General features: G+C 53.1%; 1 protein-coding gene across 3 annotated transcripts; it reads left to right on the forward strand.

The window, feature by feature from the left end:
• Positions 1-1,067: 1,067 nt before the first annotated feature.
• DPH7 (diphthamide biosynthesis 7) lies at positions 1,068-18,971 on the forward strand. 3 transcript variants are annotated; one of them, XM_030920122.1, is made up of 9 exons: positions 1,068-1,372; positions 2,410-2,543; positions 3,822-3,909; positions 5,117-5,211; positions 5,585-5,757; positions 11,253-11,322; positions 11,473-11,538; positions 11,785-11,957; positions 17,513-18,971. In XM_030920122.1, the coding sequence occupies exons 1-9, from the start codon at positions 1,220-1,222 to the stop codon at positions 17,560-17,562; spliced, it is 1,002 nt and encodes a 333-aa protein (XP_030775982.1). In that variant the 5' UTR covers positions 1,068-1,219; the 3' UTR covers positions 17,563-18,971. The 3 variants fall into 3 exon arrangements, with proteins under 3 accessions (XP_030775982.1, XP_010370923.1, XP_030775983.1); XM_010372621.2 differs by having other exon boundaries at positions 17,794-18,516; XM_030920123.1 differs by having other exon boundaries at positions 17,635-17,929.
• Positions 18,972-19,168: the final 197 nt, after the last annotated feature.

Here is a 19,168-nt window from a genome sequence, read left to right on the forward strand (position 1 = left end):
AGGGCCCGAGGGGTTCTTCCTGCCCTCTGCACATACTCAGACCATGGACTGCAGTAAAGAAATAAAGTTTAGGGCCGGATGCGGTGGCTCACGCCTGTAATCCCAGCACTTTGGGAGGCCGAGGCGGGTGGATCACAAGGTTAGAAGGTCGAGACCGTCCTGGCTAACACGGTGAAACCCCGTCTCTACTAAAAATACAAAAAATAGCTGGGCATCGTGGCACATGCCTGTAGTCCCAGCTACTCAGGAGGCTGAGGCAGGAGAATGGCGTAAACCCGGGAGGCGGAGCTTGCAGTGAACTGAGATCGCGCCACTGCACTCCAGCCTGGGCGACAGAGCGAGACTCCGTCTCAAAAAATGAAAAATAAATTTAATAGACACGGGCCGGTCACGCCACGTGGGAGATGGAGTTCGTCCTCAGATCATCTTGTCCGAAGCTCCGAGGTTAGGGGTTTTTTCAAAGGCAGTTTTGGGGGAGGGGGGCGGCGGCCAGGCGACTGGTGCTGATAATCACGTCCACCTGCTGAGCCACTGCTGGGGGGCCCTGATGCAGCCGCGGGTGTCAGACAAGCAAAGACCCTGGAAGGCGGACTCTGAAGGGCAGCTCCGCCATGGCGGCTTCGCAGGAGGCAGGCAGGGTGCGCCTGCGGCTTCGGGGTGCTGGGCTTCGTGCGGCGCGGGCTCCTCATCAGCTTGACGAAGGCGTTGATTCCGGGGCAACGCCTGTCAGGGAAACTAGCCTGAATGTTAAGTCAGCGCGGCCCGATGGCCCAGGAGTAAGCAGGAGGGCGCCACAGGGTGCGCTAGCGCAGCTCGCTGTTGGCGTTTTTCTCACAGATAGAATTTTTGCAAAGGCGGCTTCAAACTTAAGGCTCTGTCACTAACCTGCCGTCTCCAAACCTGCTCCGTGGAGGAGCCTTCGGTCTCTACGGCCCCGCAGGGAGCGGCGCGTCTGGCGCCTGAAACCCGCCGCGGTCAGCCGGCCGCCAGGGGGCGTGGGAGCCTGGTCTCCCGGGGGCGTCCACGGCTGCCAAGGCCCGGCCGGATGTCCCGCCCCGGCGCCCCGGAAGGAGTCGCGAGAGAGGCGGTGCGCGCTGACAGTGTCCCTGAGCCTCCGAGCTCGTCTCGCCGGCGCCGGCTTCGCCGCTCCGCGCAGTGCCCAGCCCTGCCCCGCCGACCCGCCTCTACTGCCGGCTCCGCGCCCTTCTCCGAGGGCTGGATGATGGGCGCTTTCGCCCTGCAGACGGTGGACACCGAGCTGACCGCGGACTCGGTGGAGTGGTGCCCGCTGCAAGGCTGCAGGCACTTGCTGGCGTGCGGGACCTACCAGCTGCGGCGGCCGGAGGACCCGCCTGCCGACCCCCAGAGCAAGGTGCGCGCGTCGCGGCTTCGGGAGGGTGGGGCCGACCACGAGGTTGAGGCCGAGAGGCGCACAGAATCGCCCAGGAGGTGAAGAGGGGATGTTGACCATTTGGCCAGGACGTAGGTCAGAAAGAGTTTAGAATCTTTTTAAAAAAATTATTCTCGGCCGGGCGCGGTGGCTCACGCCTGTAGTCCCAGCATTTTGGGAGGCCGAAGCGGGCGGGTCAAGAGATCAGGAGATCGAGACCATCCTGGCTAACACGGTGAAACCCCGTCTCTACTATAAAAATACAAAACAATTAGCCGGACGTGATGCGGGCGCCTGTAGGCCCAGCTACTCGGGAGGCTGAGGCAGTAGGATAGCGTGAACCCGGGAGGCGGAGCTTACCGTGATTCGAGCTCGCACGACTGCATTCCAGCCTCGGCGATAGAGCGACTCCGTCTCAAAAAAAAAAAAAATGTATATATATTATTTTTTTCTGAAATAAGGTCTTGCTCTGTCACCCAGGCTGGAGTGCAGCCTTGGACTCCAGGGCTCAGGGCATCCTCCCGCCTCAGCCTGCTGAGTAGCTGGGACCACAGGCAGGCGCCACCGCCCCCGGCCAACATTAGAATCTTGAGAGCAGAAAGTCTTCTATACACAGGTGTGGCCCAATCTAATGGATGGAATCTACAGTAAAGAGAAAGTGGGAATTATACCTTAACTTCTGGTAGGTACATATTAGAATTCAAACTGGGCACTGAACAACAGGCCTAAGTCAGGACCATCCCAGGCAAACTGGGTTCTGTGGTTACCCTAGCCATAGCTGGTCCCTGTTGGCCAGCTGAGAAGGAGCCTTCTCTGCCGGATCCAGGAGTGTTCACCTACTCATTCATCATATGCAGGAAAATAGACGTTTCTGCAGCTCAGACAACCAGAGGTTCTTCCAGGCAGAATTCCCCTCCGTCAGTCTTGGCAAACCTTTGAGTTCCTTGGATCCCTTTTCCCATCCCTTGGGTTCCTTGGTGTCTTGGGGTAATCAGAGAATACCGCTGCATTTTTTGTAGGGTGGAATGGAAGTTGAGGAGCCTCGAGTCCGCTTAGGCCGTCTCTTCCTATACAGTTTCAATGAGAACAACTCTACTCACCCTCTGGTCGAGGTCCAGAGAAAAGATACTTCTGCAATCCTGGACATGAAATGGTACAACTGTGATAATCCCACTGGGTCTAGAATTTGTCATGAGTGGCAATCAGGGGAACCTGATGCTTGATGCCTTCAGCAAGACAGGCATTGCGTCTCAACTTTGGGTTTATTTCTTGGCTGTCCTGCCTACCTCCCACTTGGGGAGTGCTTTACCTGGGGCTTATTTCCTTTCTCATGTTGCAGCCAGGAAGTGATGGGAATTTTCTGACTTCAGAACCTGGGGCGTCTTTTGTTTGAGAACACAACGGTAGGCTCTAGCCCACTTTTGGAGTTGAGATTTAAATGCAGTCGTGTGTGGCATAATTCTGTTTTGGTCAACAATGGGGCACGTGTACCATGGTGGTGCCTTAATGTAATGGAACTGCCCTATACAGGTGCACCACTTTTTATCCTTTTTGATTTTTTTTTTTTTTTTTTTTGAGACCAGGTCTTGTTCTGTTGCCCAGGCTGGAGTGCAGTGGCACCATCATAACTCACTGCAGCCTTGAACTCCTGGGCTCAAGCAGTTCTCCATCTCAGCCTCTCCAGTAGCTGAGACTTCAGGTACGTGCCACCACGCCTCTTTTTTTTTTTTTTTTTTTTTTTTCCTCTCTCGCCCAGTGGTGTGATCTCGGCTCACTGCAAGCTCCGCCTCCCGGGTTCGCGCCATTCTCCTGCCTCAGCCTCCTGAGTAGCTGGGACTACAGGCGCCCGCCACCACGCCTGGCTAATTTTTGTATTCTTAGTAGAGACGGGGTTTCACGGTGTTAGCCAGGATGGTCTCGGTCTCCTGACCTCTTGATCCACCCGCCTCGGCCTCCCAAAGTGCTGGGATTACAGGCGTGAGCCACCGCGCCGGGCCTTACCACACCTCATTTTTGTTTGTTTGTTTGTAGAAGCAAGGTCTTGATGTGTTGCTCAGGCTGGTTTCGACCTCCTTGCCTCAAGTGATCCTCCTGCCTTAGCCTCCCAAAGTGTTGGGGTTACAAGCATGAGCCACCATGCCTGGCCACCTGTTTTTTTATCTTTTATATTGTATTCTTACTGTATCTTTTCTATGTTTAGATACACAACCACTTACTGTGTTACACTTGCCTGCAGTAACATGCTGTAGGGTTTGTGGCATAGGACAGTGGGCCGTACCGTATCGTCAAGGTGTGTAGTAGGCTGTCCCAGCTGGGTTTACATGGACTGCAGCCCCGCTGTTAAGCGAAGCGTGACTGTGATTACAGGGATGCACCGTGCTCTCCTGTGCCTTGGGCACATTGGTGTGCTTACGGTGGGCCCTCTCCTCAGGTGCCACATCCCGGTGGCTGGACATGCCCTCTTGGGCTTGGCAGATGCCAGTGGATCCATACAACTGCTCCGCCTGGTGGAATCTGAGGTCAGTGACTTGCACTTGTTCCGTGGGGAGAAGGGACCTGAATAGAGAGGGTTAGGGAGGAGGCTGTGCTGATATAGACATTTTTCTAGAACGATCTCTCTTCAATGGTGAACAATACATAAACATTCTAAGATAACGTGGAGTCTGTTTTTAAGTTGTATTGCATTCTACATCCACCTCCAAGAGGAAGTCACCTCGTGTGTCACCAGCAGAAGGGCTGAAGTGACAGGGTGTTCATTGACCTGCCAGTGGGTCTGACAGTTCTCTAAGGAGAGCCTGGGCAAGCGTTTGTAGGTTGATGCTGGGGCCCAGAGTAGCAGTGAGCATCCTGTGTGAAGATGGCATTTCTCACTGATGACTGGAAAAGCATGTGAGTCCTGGGTGAATTTCTCCGGGTTTCTCACAGTGCTCCAGAGCCATGCGTTAGCACAGTGACTTCGTCTGATAGCTGTGGGGGAGGGAACGGGCATGTCCCGTAGTGGAGTGACGTAAACAGCCTGAGACTATGCCCTCCCTCCGATGCAGATACTGCAGGTGGGGCTGGGCCAACCGAGGACCTGTGTAGGAAGGGCCTTGCTTAAGGCAGCTCAGAGCAGTTGCCCTGTCTTAGAAAGGAGGGAAAGAGCAGCCACAGGAAAGCTGTGGGCCCAAAGGAGGAGCTCATGAACCCAGGAAAGGGTTTTGGTGCAACAGCCTGCTGGGAGCCAGGGATGGAGTTAAGCACTGACTAGGCTGTTTAGGAAATAAAATTTATATAGATCTGCGTAAAGAGCAACCACGTTCTCATGGCTGCGGGCGGCTTCTGAAGTAGAAACCAGAGGAGTTTCCCCATCGTCTCTGTCTCAGGAGGCCTGGGGTGGGAACGCGCGTGTGCCACTGTGGTCTGGAGCCTGCACAGGTGTCTCGGCAGCATCTAGGAGTGCAAGGACGGCAAGGGGGTGTGAAAGGGAGGGAGACCATGCCCCAAGGTCAAGCCTGTGGGAAAGTCCTCCTGCAAGTGTGAGGAGTGTGAGCTCCAGTGTCCCCAGGTCTTCTCGGGGCCCCTGGCAGGGGGTTCAGTGTTAGGTGCAAGTGTGACTCCGTGACTGATGGACTTCATCCGTGTAGGGTGTAAATGAGGGAACAGCGACTTCCCAGCAGGAGAGGAAAAGTCTTTTGGGGGCTCTGGGGGGGCTACTTCCCTTTGATGGAGTTTCTTCTTCTCCAGGAGAAGAGCCACGTGCTGGAGCCATTGTCCAGCCTTGCCCTGGAGGAGCAGTGTCTGGCTTTGTCCCTAGATTGGTCCACTGGGAACACTGGAAGGTAAGGGCCAGGCTTGGCCAGGAGCCCCGAGTCTTTCTCTGAGGACCACTTCCATTTTTCAGGCTACAGTGCTCCAGCCACCTTTGGCCAGCCGCCACTGTGCTCCTCAGCCCTGACACCATCACTGCTGGTCCTATTCTCAAAAAAAAGTCCCCAATTTTAGATACGTAGCAATAGTGTTTTACCTAGAGAAGCCGACACTGGTGTCTTTGACAAGCTTAGCAGTGGTTGTGATCTTTGCCAGCCAGTCTCTTAAGGGGCGTGTCCACATCCCAGGGCTGTGGAGACCCTCTCTCAGGACTTGTTTGAGAACCAGAAGAGGCTGACGAATAACATTCGGCCGGGCTTCTCCATGGGTTCCCCCTGTGTCTAGGGCCAGGGACCAGCCCTTGAAGATCATCAGCAGTGACTCCACAGGGCAGCTCCACCTCCTGATGGTCAATGAGACGGGGCCCAGGCTGCAGAAAGTGGCCTCATGGCAGGCACATCAATTCGAGGCCTGGATTGCTGCTTTCGATTACTGGCATACAGAAATTGTGTATTCAGGTCAGTATGCCTCCACTGGTCACCTCTGATGGAAGGCTTCCTGAGGGAGGGGCAGAGGGAGAGGGGGAGGCCTGTGCTGCATCTGTGATTCCAATTGTCTTGGGATCTTGAAGACCTTTTATGGAAAGTGTACTTTTTTTTTTTTTTTTGAGACTGAGTCTTGCTCTGTCGCCAGACTGGAGTGCAGTGGCACGATGTTGGCTCACTGCAACCTCCACCTCCCAGGTTCAAGCAATTCTTCTGCCTCAGCCTCCCAAGTAGCTGGGATTACAGGCGCCCATCACCATGCCCGGCTAATTTTTGAGTTTTTAGTAGAGACAGGGTTTCACCATGTTGGTCAGGATGGTGTCGATCTCCTGACCTCGTGATCCTCCCTCCTGGGCCTCCCAAAGTGTTGGGATTACAGGCGTGAGCCACCGTGCCTGGCCCACTTAGTTATTCTTTAGAGAGCAAAATGTAGCCTGCCTCAGGCAGTGCAGGGTCTTGGGTGGTGCTGACCAGGGTGTTGGAGGAGCAGGCCCCTGTGGGCAGAGCCGTCCTGCCTCCCTGATATGCTCCGTGTCAGATCCTCTGTGATTTTACTGGAAGTCCAGTTTCTGTGGATACAATAATGACATCACCATGTTGGATTTCAGGTTTGTCTGTGCCCTTTTTGGATTTAGTTTATCTTCCAGAAAAAAAAAGGAAGCATGAGAGAAATAAGATTCCTTCCCAGGTCTTGTGAATGGTTCGCATTTGGGGCAGCTGATGTGAGAGTGGAAAATTAACTGGTGTTGCTAGGAAGGAGGTAGCTTTGGCTTCTCTTTCCCAGGTGGAGATAACTCAGGACAGGTGGGAGGGGCTGGTCTCTGAGAGAAGACGGAAGAGGAGCTGCTGAATTTGCAAAGAGCCGAAGATCTGACTCTTCCCTGCTGATACCCATCCAGGTCCCTGTCTCCTCTAGTTTGTCACAGCAGAGCCGCAAGTGATGGCCCTGCCTTCATTCCTGATTGTTCCAGTCTCCACACAGTAGCCAGAGCAAGTGTTTTAAAAACGCACACACTTTGTCACATCTCACTCATAATTAGAACCCCTCACAGTTCCTATTTCATTTAGGATAAAATTCAAAATAGTGATGCGATTGCCCAGGGCCTGTGGAATCTGGTCCACGCCTGCTTCTCCGGCCTTGTTTTGGCTCCTCTGCTGTCAGTCACCTTTTCCTGAAATAGTCCACGTTCCCTCAGTCCCAGGGTTTCGCCACAGGATGTTTCCTTCATGGGTGAATTCTGCTTTTCTGACATGCTCAGCTTAAAATCATGTCCTTAGAAGACTGACGCAGAGCAGCCGTCCTTCCAGCCCAGGCAGGCCTGACCGCAGCTGTCATGCCGCCTCTGCTCATCCGAGTGGCGAGCATGTGTGTAAGGCGCGGTTCTTCGTTGTGTTGCTTGCTGTCGCAGCCGTGAACTGTGAGAGCCACGAAGATCTCATTTCTTGAGGTCTCTCCTTGGATTGGTTCTTTTTTTTTTTTTTTTTTTGAGACGGAGTCTCGCTCTGTCGCCCAGGCTGGAGTGCAGTGGCCGGATCTCAGCTCACTGCAAGCTCCGCCTCCCGGGTTTACGCCATTCTCCTGCCTCAGCCTCCCGAGTAGCTGGGACTACAGGCGCCCGCCACCTCGCCCGGCTAGTTTTTTGTATTTTTTTAGTAGAGACGGGGTTTCACCGTGTTAGCCAGGATGGTCTCGATCTCCTGACCTCGTGATCCGCCCGCCTCGGCCTCCCAAAGTGCTGGGATTACAGGCTTGAGCCACCGCGCCCGGCCGCCCAGCTAGTTTTTTGTATTTTTTAGTAGAGACGGGGTTTCACCGTGTTAGCCAGGATGGTCTCGATCTCCTGACCTTGTGATCCACCCGTCTCGGCCTCCCAAAGTGCTAGGATTACAGGCTTGAGCCACCGCGCCCGGCCTGGATTGGTTCTTCTACCTTGAGCTAATTCGGAACAAAGGTGCCATAGGGCAATTATTGAATAATTCTGGACTGATTCATTCAACAAATACTATGTGCTGAGCCCTATTCTAGATGATTAGAATATTTTAGCAAACTCAACAGACAAAAGTCCTGCTTTCTTTTTAAAGTTTTATTATTTTTATTTATTTATTTATTTTGAGATAGAGTTTTGCTCTTGTTGCCCAGGCTGGAGTGCAGTGGTGCAACCTTGGCTCACTGCAACCTCCGCCTCCTGGGTTCAAGTGACTCTCCTGCCTCAACCTCCTGAGTAGGGATTATAGGCACCTGCCACCACGCCCAGCTAATTTTTGTGTTTTTAGTAGAGATGGGGTTTCACCATGTTGGCCAGACTGGTCTTGAACTCCTGACCTCAGGTGATTCACCCACTTTGGCCTCCCAAATGCTGGGATTACGTGCATGAGCCACTGCGCCCAGCCTATTTTTATTTTTATGAGACAGGGTCTTGCTCTGTCACCCAGGCTGGAGTACAGTGGTGCAATCTCAGCTCACTCCAACCTCGACCTCCTGGGCTCAATCGATCCCCCCGCACCTCAGCCTCCCTAGTAGCTGCAGCTATAGGCGCACACCACCATGCCCCACTAATTAAATTTTTTTACGGAGACAGGGTTTTGCGATGTTGCCCAGGCTGGTCTCGAATGCCTGGGCTCAAGCGATCTACCTGCCTCGGCCTCCCAGTGTTGGGATTATAGGCGTGAGCCACTGCGCTTGGCCTTCTTAAATTATTTATATAGTCCTTGCACGGTGGCTCACACCTGTAATCCCAGCACTTTGGGAGGCCAGGGTGGGCGGATCACGAGGTCAGGGGTTCCAGACCAGCCTAGCCAACGTGGTGAAACCCCGTCTCTACTGAAATACAAAAAATGAGCCTGGCATGGTGGCGGGTGCCTGTCGTCCCAGCTCCTCGGGAGGCTGAGGCAGTGGAATTGCTTGAACCCAGGAGGCATAGGTTGCAGTGAGCCGAGATCGCGCCACTGCACTCCAGCCTGGCGACGGAGGGAGACTCCGTCTCAAAAAAAAAAAAAAAGATTTATATAAATGGATTTTGGGGATGGGGTGGGTGGCTCACGTCTTGCTGTATCACCCAGGCTGGAGTGCAGTGGTGTGATCACAAGTCACTGCAGCCTTAACCTCCCAGGGTCAAGCGATCCTCCTGCCTCAGCCTTCTGGGTAGCTGGGACTACAGGTGTGAGTTGCCACACCTGGCTGATTTTCACATAAAAGTCCCTGCTTTTACTCAGCTGACATTCTGTGGCGGGGAGACGGGCAATAAACACAAAGCAGAGTTTGTTACGGGGAAGGAGACTGCGCGGCACGTCAGGGGCAATGAGTGCTTTGGAAAGAAGGTAGAAGGGTGCTGGGAGCAGGTGCAGATTATCCTGTTGGAGAGCATGGTCAGTGTGGACAGTGGCCCTAAGGCAGGAGTGGCCCCGCTATGGCAGAAGAGTAGCCAGTAGCCAGCACGGTTAGGATGACCTGAGGGAGTGGCGGAATAGAAGAGGGTGAAATCAGAGGTAAATGGGCCAGGGCACAGGGCCCGGCAGGCTCCAGCAAGGACTTTGTTTCCTACTCAGAACGAAATGGGAGCTGTTGCAGGATGTTGAGCAGAGGAATGACCGATTCTGACTTGCATTTTAAAATTTACGGCGGTCTAGACGACAAGAGGGAGGGGCACAGCCTGGAGACTTGCCACTGGGCAGGTGATGAGTCAGGCCAGAGCAGGTTTGGAGTAGTGGAGGTGAGGACCAGTGGTTGGGTTCTGGATAGAAGTGAAGGCAGGTCCAGTCAGATTTCCTGATGGAGTAGATGTGTGGGGCATGAGAGAGTGGAGAGACTCATGTATAAAGAAGCCCTTGCCTGCTCTGTACAAATTTGCCACAGAATGGCAGCTCATACTTGAGGCTCATCTGCAGGCTTAATGCCTAGGTCAGCTGATTCCGCTGCTTCATTTAACTGTAGGTCATGTTCATGTTCACCGTGTATCCCTAGTGTCTATTATGAGGGTCCATAGTGTGTGTTCAGCAAGTACCTATTTGATGGGTGGTGGGTGGGTGGGAGGATGGATGATGGGTGGTGGGTGGGTGGGTGGATGGATGGATGGATGGATGGTTAGATGAATGGATGGATGGATGGATGGACGATGGAAGAGTGGCTGGCTGGCCGGCTGGATGGATGGACTTTTGGATGGTGGGTGGTGGGTGGGTGGATGGTGGATTGTTGGGTGGATGGATGGTGGGTGAGTGACTGGCTGGCCGGCTGGATGGATGGACAGTGGGTGGATGGATGCATTTTTGGATGGTGGGTGGTGGGTGGTGGATGGCGGATGGATGGTGGATTGTTGCATGGATGGTGGGTGGCTGAATGGAATGGGAGGGCAGCTGGGTGGATAGATGGATGGATGGATGGATGGATGGATGGATGGATGGATGGATGGATGGATGGATGGATGGTGGGTGGATGAGTGAGTGGGTGGGTGCATGGGTGGATGGATGGTGGATTTTTGGATGGGGTTGGGGGTGGGTAGATGGTGTGATGGATGGAAGGTGGGTGGATGGATGGATGGATGGATGGTGGGTGGATGAGTGAGTGGGTGGGTGCATGGGTGGATGGATGGTGGATTTTTGGATGGGGGTTGGGGGTGGGTAGATGGTGTGATGGATGGAAGGTGGGTGGATAGTGGGAGCTGGATGATGTGGGGATGGATGGTGGATTTTTGGATGGGGGTTGGGGGTGGGTAGCTAGTGTGATGGATGGAAGGTGGGTGGATAGTGGGAGCTGGATGATGTGGGGTGGGTGACGTGGTCAGGCCTAGACGTTTTCCTTCTGCTCTTCTTCACTCTCCCTGTGGGCCCTGCTCCTGAGTTTCCCTTCCTTCAGGTGCCACCATTCACCCCATGTCTGTGTTGCTTTTCTTCGAAGATTGGTTGTGGTTCAGTGCACCAACTCCTCTGTTCTCCCATCCTTTTATTTCCCCTAAACAAGTGCTTTAAGATGACTGAGGACACCTTTCTATCAGGTGCACGGTGTGGAGTCCTCGTGCTTGCTGCCTCCTGTGTGCAGTTTCTGTTCAGGGCTCTGATCTTGCAACTCTTGTTCTTAGAAGCCAGGGCTTTAACCACTGGAGCTCTTAGCAGAGGCAGTTTAGCCCCTGGGGCCTGGTAACAGCCCCTGTGAACAATGGTCCCCTGTGAACAATGGTCGCCAGCACCTGATGGCCTTCAGGGCCCCTTCAGTTTCCATTTCCTCCCTTCTGTTCCTGCAGGCAGAGACTGTCTGTCTTTCCCCTGCTGCTTGCAGTCTGTAGAGAGTCAAGGCACAGCAATGACATTCCTGGGGGTTGTTTCTGGTACCTCCTGTTGAGGTGGCAACCTAAGACCCCCCCCTCCCCAGCCAAGTCACCCAGGGGAACTTCCCACAGACATCAACGGCCTCAGCCTCGCTGAGAACGGTCACTTCCTCTCATTGGTGGTGTTGATGCTTCTCTGTCTCCACACAGGGGGCGACGATGGCCTTCTGAGGGGCTGGGACACCAGGGTACCCGGCAAATTCCTCTTCACCAGCAAAAGGTAACTGCCCAAGAGCCAGCACTCGGTGCCCACACCAGCCCTCCTGCTCCCTAGGTCACCGGCCCTCCCACTCCCTGGGTCACTGGCCCTCCCGTTCCCTGGGTGCGTCCGTGTCCTGGGCACTGGTTCAGGCACTGCCTCTGCTTGCAGACACACCATGGGCGTGTGCAGCATCCAGAGCAGCCCCCACTGGGAGCACGTCCTGGCCACAGGAAGGTGAGTCCCTGGGAGGCTCTCGGTCCCTTCTCGCCTCTTTCGCTGCCTTTCTTCCCGGCACCATTGCAGCATTTCGTCTGCCAGTGCTTCACCAGAGTGTAGGTATAGGGGTTTGGGAAAGGGGACTTTGTCCTTGAGGGATGCGTGGGACAGGTCTCTGGGAGACGTTCTCTGCCCCCCAGGGACCTTGTGGAACAGATGAGCCTGGGCTTTCCTTGCATGCCCTCCGTGTTTGGTTGATTTCAGCTATGATGAGCACATCCTACTGTGGGACACACGGAACATGAAGCAGCCGTTGGCAGACACGCCCGTGCAGGGTGGGGTATGGAGAATCAAGTGGCACCCATTCCACCACCACCTGCTCCTGGCCGCCTGTATGCACAGTGGCTTTAAGATCCTCAACTGCCAAAAAGCAATGGGTGAGTGGGGACCCATGGCTGCTGGGCCTCAGGGCGGGGCACCAGTTCCCTGCCCCCTCGCTCTGCTGCGCTCTTCCCTCAGCTTTTACACACTCCCAGGGTCGCGCCCTAGACTTGGTCGTGATCCGTAACGATCCCAGCTCCAGAATCTCTGCTCTCTAACCACAGTTTTCCCTGGTTTCCCAGCTCCGTCATTCCGGTGCCTCCTGCATTTCAGCAGACCTCCGACCCCACTGGGACCTCTGGTCTGGGGGCTTGGCTACCGTCACTCCCATAACCATCCTTGTCTGTGCTCTCCCATGCTCCTCCTGCTTGAGGTCAGCTGGGACTGTGGTCTGCTGCCCCTGTGAGCTCACACTCCATTCCCTTCATCCCTTTCTCACACTTTGAGCAGAACCCAGTGTTGTTTTGTTGGGAACATGCACCTCTGCTTCTGGCTGAGCCAGAGAGTGTGGCTGGAACCAGCTGTCTGCATTGTGTTCCAGTAGGTCCCTGGGATTCCTGGTAATCTGTAGTTTCTCTAAGCAGTAATCCCCCACCGTCAGAACTGGTTCACATTTTCTTCTCTCTCCTCAAATCTCCAGGACCTCTTCTTCCCTCCTGACTCTCAGCTCATGATCTCTCTTCTTTTGCTCTTTCCTCTCCCCTCACTCCAAAAATGAGCAATCACAAAACCACCTCATCTTCCCACCATTAAGCCCACCAGCCTCTCGGGCCATCCACATGCTCTCTGCTCTCTGCAGCAGTGGGTGAGCCGCACCTGTTCCCAACGCCAGTTCCTTCTCTGCACTGGACTGTACTCAAGGACTTGATTGACTTGATTTCCGCATGGTATTCCTCTTTTTTTTGAGATGGAGTCTGGCTCTGTCACCCAGGCTGGAGTGCAGTGGTGCGATCTCAGCTCACCACAACCTTCGCCTCCCAGGTTCAAGCGATTTTCCTGCCTCGGCCTCCCAAGTAGCTGGGATTACAGGCGCCCACCACCACGCCCAGCTAATTTTTGTATTTTTAGTAGAGGTGGGGGGTTCACCATGTTGATCAGGCTGGTCTGGAACTCCTGACTTTGTGATCCGCCCAGTTTGGCCTCCCAAAGTGCCAGGATTACAGGCGTGAGCCACTGCGCCTGGCCCGTATTCCTCCGTTTTCTGCATCTTTAGTTTCTCCATCTCTTCTGTATCGTTTCTGTTAGTTCTGTGAATATGCTTCATATTTCTCATCGTTTTTTGTTTTGTTTTGAGATGGGGTCTTGCTCTGTCACCCAGGATGGAGTGTGGTGGTGTGATTGTAGCTCACTGCAGCCTCAACCTCCTGGGCTCAAACCATCCTCCTACCCCAGCCTCCTGAGTAGCTGGGACCCCAGTGCGAAGCCGTAATATTTCTTGTATTAAAACAATTTGAGATCTCTTTTTTGTTTGTTTGTTTTGAGATAGAGTCTTGCTATCACCCAGGATGGCGTACAGTGGTGTGATCTCGGCTTACTGCAACCTCTGCTTCCTGGCTTCAAGCAATTCTCCTGCCTCAGCCTCCAGAGTAGCTGGGATTACAGGTGCCTGCCACCATGCCTGGCTAATTTTTGTATTTTTAGTAGAGATGGGGTTTCGCCACATTGGCCAGGCTAGTCTTGAACTCCTGACCTCAGGTGATCTGCCTGCCTCGGCCTCCCAAAGTACAGGCATGAGCCACTGCGCCCGGTCCCTGGGCTCAAACCATCCTTCCACTTCAGCCTCCCGAGTAGCTGGGACCACCATGCCCAGCCATATTTCTCGTCTTAAAACAATTTAAGGTCTTTTTTCTTTATTAATGGTGATACATTTTCCTCCGAGCACTGCTTTTGCTGCAACCCATACATTTTGGTATGTTGTATTTTTTTGTTTTGTTTTGTTTTTTTGAGATGGAGTCTCGCTGGGTCGCCCAGTCTGGAGTGAGAGTGCAGTGGCCGGATCTCAGCTCACTGCAAGCTCCGCCTCCCGGGTTTACGCCATTCTCCAGCCTCAGCCTCCCAAGTAGCTGGGACTACAGGCGCCCGCCACCTCGCCCGGCTAGTTTTTTGTATTTTTTAGTAGAGACGGGGTTTCACCATGTTAGCCAGGATGGTCTCGATCTCCTGACCTTGTGATCCACCCGTCTCGGCCTCCCAAAGTGCTGGGATTACAGGCTTGAGCCACCGCGCCCGGCCGGTATGTTGTATTTTTATTTTCATTCATCTCAAGGTACTTACATTCTAATTTCCCGTGTGACTTTTTTCTTTGACCATTGGTTATTTATGAGTGTGTTGTTTAATTTACATGTTTTTAAGTGCCCACGTTTCTTTCTGTTACCAGTTGCTAATGTTATTCCATTGTGCATTCCTGTTGAATTTACTGAGACTTGTTTTGTGGCCTAGAATGTGGTCTCTCCTGGGGAGTGCCCCTGTAGGTGCCTGTGAGGTCTTGGCTTTATAATGTTGTTCAGATCTTCTGGTTCCTTACTGATCTCCTGTCTGGACAATATTGAAAGTGGGCTAGTGGCCGGCGCAGTGGCTCACGCCTGTAATCTCAGCACTTTGGGAGGCCTAGGTGGGCAGATCACGAGGTCAGGAGATCGAGACCATCCTGGCTAACATGGTGAAACCCCATCTCTACTAAAAATACAAAAAATTAGCTGGCATGGTGGTGGGCGGAGGTTGCAGTGACCCAAGATCGCACCACCGCACTCCAGCCTGGGCAAAAGAGCAAGACTCTGTCTCAAAAAAAAAAAAAAAAAAAACTAGCCGGGTGTGGTGGTGGCGCCTGTAGTCCCAACTACTTGAGAGGCTGAGGCAGGAGAATGGCGTGAACCCGGGAGGTGGAGGTTGCAGTGAGCTGAGATCGCGCCACTGCACTCCAGCCTGGGCGACAGAGCAAGACTCCATCTCAGAAAAAAAAAAAGAAACTGGGCTATTGTTACCTCCAACTCTAACTGTAGAATTATGTATTTCCGGCCTCGTTTCCATCGATTTTTACTTCACATATTTTGGGGATCTCTTTTATGTATGTTTATAATTCTGGTATCTTCCAGATGTGGTGACCCTTTTATCAATCTAAAGTGTCTGTCTTTCAATCTAGTAACATTTTTTGGTTTAAAGTTTTGTCTGGCATCGGTAAAGTCACTTCATTGTGGTGTGATGCATCTTTTTCATTCTCTTTCAGTTCATGCCTCTGAGTCTGAGGCGAGTCTTTGGTATGGGGTCGTGCTTTGGTTTTTTTTTTTTTTGAGTGCAGTCACTCTGTTGCTCAGGCTGGAGTGCAGTGGCCGGATCTCAGCTCACTGCAAGCTCCGCCTCCCGGGTTCACGCCATTCTCCTGCTTCAGCCTCCCGAGTAGCTGGGACTACAGGCGCCCACTGCCACGCTGGCTAATTTTTGTATTTTTAGTAGAGACAGGGTTTCACCATCTCGGACAGGGGTCGTGCATTTTTGCCAGGGAACCTGTGAAAGTGGTGCTGTGCCCTCCTTAGTTCCTCACATCAAGGGCCTGTGAGGCCCCTTTGTCCCATTTTTGTGAAATTTGGTCACTTTGTGAAGGTAATGTTTGCCCCGATCCCTTCACTGAAGAGATACTATTTTCCTCTTTATAATTAATCAGTAATCTGTGGTGAGAATCTTTGAACATGTGTCACTAATTCCCTTATCAGACTTTTACTTAATTTAGAGGCAATTGTTGCCTGAATAAATTATGATAATGGCAAAATGGTGATTTTCTTCTTTTTTTTTTTTTTTGAGACAGAATCTTGCTCTGTCACCCAGGCTGGAGTGCAATGGCACAATCTCGGCTCACTGCAAGCTCTGCCTCCCGGGTTCGAGGGATTCTCCTGCCTCAGCCTCCCGAGTAGCTGGGATTACAGGTGCCCACCACCACGCCTGGCTAATTTTTTGTTTTTTTTTTTTTTTTGAGACAGAGTCTCACTCTGTTGCCCAGGCTGGAGTGCAGTAGCAGGATCTCGGTTCACTGCAAGCTCCGCCTCCCGGGTTTACACCATTCTCCTGCCTCAGCCTCCCAAGTAGCTGGGATTACAGGCGCCTGCCACCTCGCCCGGCTAGTTTTTTGGGGTTTCACCGGGTTAGCCAGGATGGTCTTGATCTCCTGACCTCGTGATCCGCCTGTCTGGGCCTCCCAAAGTGCTGGGATTACAGGCTTGAGCCACCGCGCCCAGCCCCTCTTCCTTTTTAAGAATGTAGTGATGGACGACATTGTGTCTGTTCATCCTCTGATGGACATTTGGGTTGTTTTCACCTTTTGGCTATGGTGGGTTTTTAGTGTTTTTTTGTTTTGTTTTGTGTTTTAAGAGAGGGTCTTGTGTCCTGTCACCCAGGCTGGAGTACAGTGGTGGAGTCAGAGCTCACTGCAACCTGGACCACCTAGACACAAGCAGTCCTCCTGCCTCAACTCAGTCCTCAATGTTGGGGTTACAGGCTTGAGTGACTACATCCGGCCTTTAATTCTTAAAGTTGAAGAGGTGTACTAAGATGGGTCTGAGAGTTCACCATTCCAGGTTGGCCTGTGGCTAATCAGAAAGGGCCTCCTGTTCTTGGGGTCTCAACGGGGTCTTCCGTCCACTCATTTGCTGTCTTTTTCCCTGGCTGTGGCTCTCCGAGGGCCTAGACTCTGCCTTGTTACCCTTTCCTAAGCTGTAGAAGAGGTCCTGCTGGCCCGAGTGGGCGTGTTGAGCGATTGCCGGATGAAAGACTAGCAGAGGTCCTGCCTGCCCTGTGACACTACCTCCCAGGGGACAGTAACGGCCTCCGCAGGGGCTCCCTCCTGGGGGGCGCCCCACACGTGCTGCTCGAGGGCCCCTGTGGCTGTCTCCGAATGTTCAGCATCTCACCCCTCCTCGCAGCCACCTCTGCCCAGTTGAAGCCCTGGGCCCAGGGGTGGGCCTCCCTGGGCTGGGCCTGTACATCCTCGGCACATTGTGTGATCCAGTGCCATCCTGTTCTGCCCTCAGCCCTTCATCAGCACTTATTCTGGTTCTGATTCCTGTCACTGCTGGCATCAGTCCCTGGACTTCAGAGGTAGTGGTGGCAGCCCTTTCAGAGCCCGAGTGGCCACCCAGCCTTGCAGCCCCTGGCTCACCTTCCAGTTGCTCTCCGCGACTGCCCCTGCCAGCCCTGCCCTTGCCTGCTAGACTCCAGACCGCCTCGGGTCTGGCCGCACCTCGTCATTCCCTCTGTTGCTGTGGGGTCTGTTGCTGTGCGCTCTGGGAGGCGGTCGTGGCCTCTTTCCAGGGCTGCCCTCCGCCCTCACAGTTGCCATAGCAACTTCTATAAAGCAGCTGCTCGCTTAACCTTGTCAGTGGCTCCTTCCCAAAATCCAGACTGTGAAACAGGGCGTGCCAGGCCCTGCATGCTTGGGACCCTCCAGCCCACTGTCACTGACAGTGCCACGGCCACCCGTTTACGGTTCCCCGTGCGAGCCGTGGACTTTCTCACCTCTGCTGTACACAGCTGCCTGTTCCTCAGACATCCCCTTCCTTCCCAGCTGGCTAAAACTCCTTTGTCCTTTGGTTTTAAGTGTTAACCGAGATCTTTCCCCCCTCAGGCTTTTGCTGTGTTCCTCACCTTAGAGTGTGGTTCTGTAGCCCTGCCTGATGATTCTCTTGGAGGCACACAGGCGTGTGCACTGCAAGATGACGGTCTGTTTCTTCTCCAACATCTGCCCAGGTCTTGCTGGTTCCTTTGCATGACACGGCGGCTCCTCAGGAAACACGTGCTGACCTCTGAGGGGCTGTTCTTGGTGGAGTCTCCCTGTCAGGCATGACAGGCTGGGGAGAGGCTCTGGGTGATGTTGTGTTTCCCGGGTTCTCTGATCTCTCACTCCAGAGGAGAAGCAGGAGGCGACGGTCCTGGCATCCCACACATTGCCCGACTCGCTGGTGTATGGAGCCGACTGGTCCTGGCTGCTCTTTCGTTCTCTGCAGTGGGCCCCCTCGTGGTCCTTTCCTAGCAACCTAGGAACCAAGACGGCAGACCTGAAGGGTGCAGGCGAGTTGCCAACACCCTGTCATGAATGCGTAGAGAATAACGATGGGGCGGGCCATGCCAGACCCCAGAGTGGAATGAAGCCACTCACAGAGCGCATGAGGAAGAACGGCACCTGGCTGCAGGCTACAGCAGCCACCACGCGTGACTGTGGCATGAACCCGGAAGAAGCAGACTCGACCTTCAGCCTCCTGGCCACCTGCTCCTTCTATGACCATGCGCTCCACCTCTGGGAGTGGGAGGGGAACTGAGCTTGAAATCATGAAGCCCCTTCCCATAAGGAAACCAGGAGGGAGACTGTGAGTGAATGCCCAGGACCACCTCATCGGAGATGCTTACTGCAGCCCTGCAGGCGCCTGTGCACTGATGGAATCCACAGTGTAGTCAGAAAAGCTGTTGACTTCTCTTAAATCAACTTCCCTGCTAGGCCGCTGAAAATGGACTGGGCAGTGGGGAAAAGACTCAGTTCCCAGCTTGCAGATTTAAGTTTTTCAGGTAGATTTTGACTTTCAGCCTTTCATACTTGTTTAAGCAACTATTTATATTAAAGTTTTTTGAAAAACATGACTTTATAACATGTTTAAAACGAATATTTAATGCCTCATCATGGCACCAGAAGTGCTTATACAGATTTAGCACAGCCAGTCCAAAAATCCGAAATCTCAAACCTTTTGGAAAATCCCACAGCTGAACTCATGTGATGAGTTGCATATATTATTAAAAATACTGAGCACAGGCACAGTGGCCTGTAATTCCAGCGCTTTGGGAGGGGCTGAGGCAGGAGGATTGCTTGAGGCCTAGAGTTCAAGACCAGCCTGGGCAACATAGCAAAACGCAGTCTCTATAAAAAGTAAAAAAAAAAAGCCAGGTGTGGTGCACGTGCCTATGGCCCCAGCCACTTGGGAGGCTGAGGCAGGAGGATTGTTGGGCCCAGGACGTCGAGGCTGCACAGCCAGGGGCAACAGAGCAACACTAATCTCTAAAAATCAAATAAATAATAAAAATATTGTGTAAACAATGATAACCAGTTACAGATTTGTTGCTTCTCTCACAGCTTCACTTGACTAGCCTAAAAAACATATATATTGTATAAAACTACCTTCAGGCTATGTGTATAAGGTGTATATGAAACAAAATTGAATTTCATGTTTAGACTTGTATCTCACCTCCAAAGATACCGCATTATGTACATGCAAATACTCCAGAATCTGAAAAC

This window comes from Rhinopithecus roxellana, chromosome 16 (genome assembly GCF_007565055.1).
Source record: "Rhinopithecus roxellana isolate Shanxi Qingling chromosome 16, ASM756505v1, whole genome shotgun sequence".
Classification (NCBI taxonomy): domain Eukaryota; kingdom Metazoa; phylum Chordata; class Mammalia; order Primates; family Cercopithecidae; genus Rhinopithecus; species Rhinopithecus roxellana.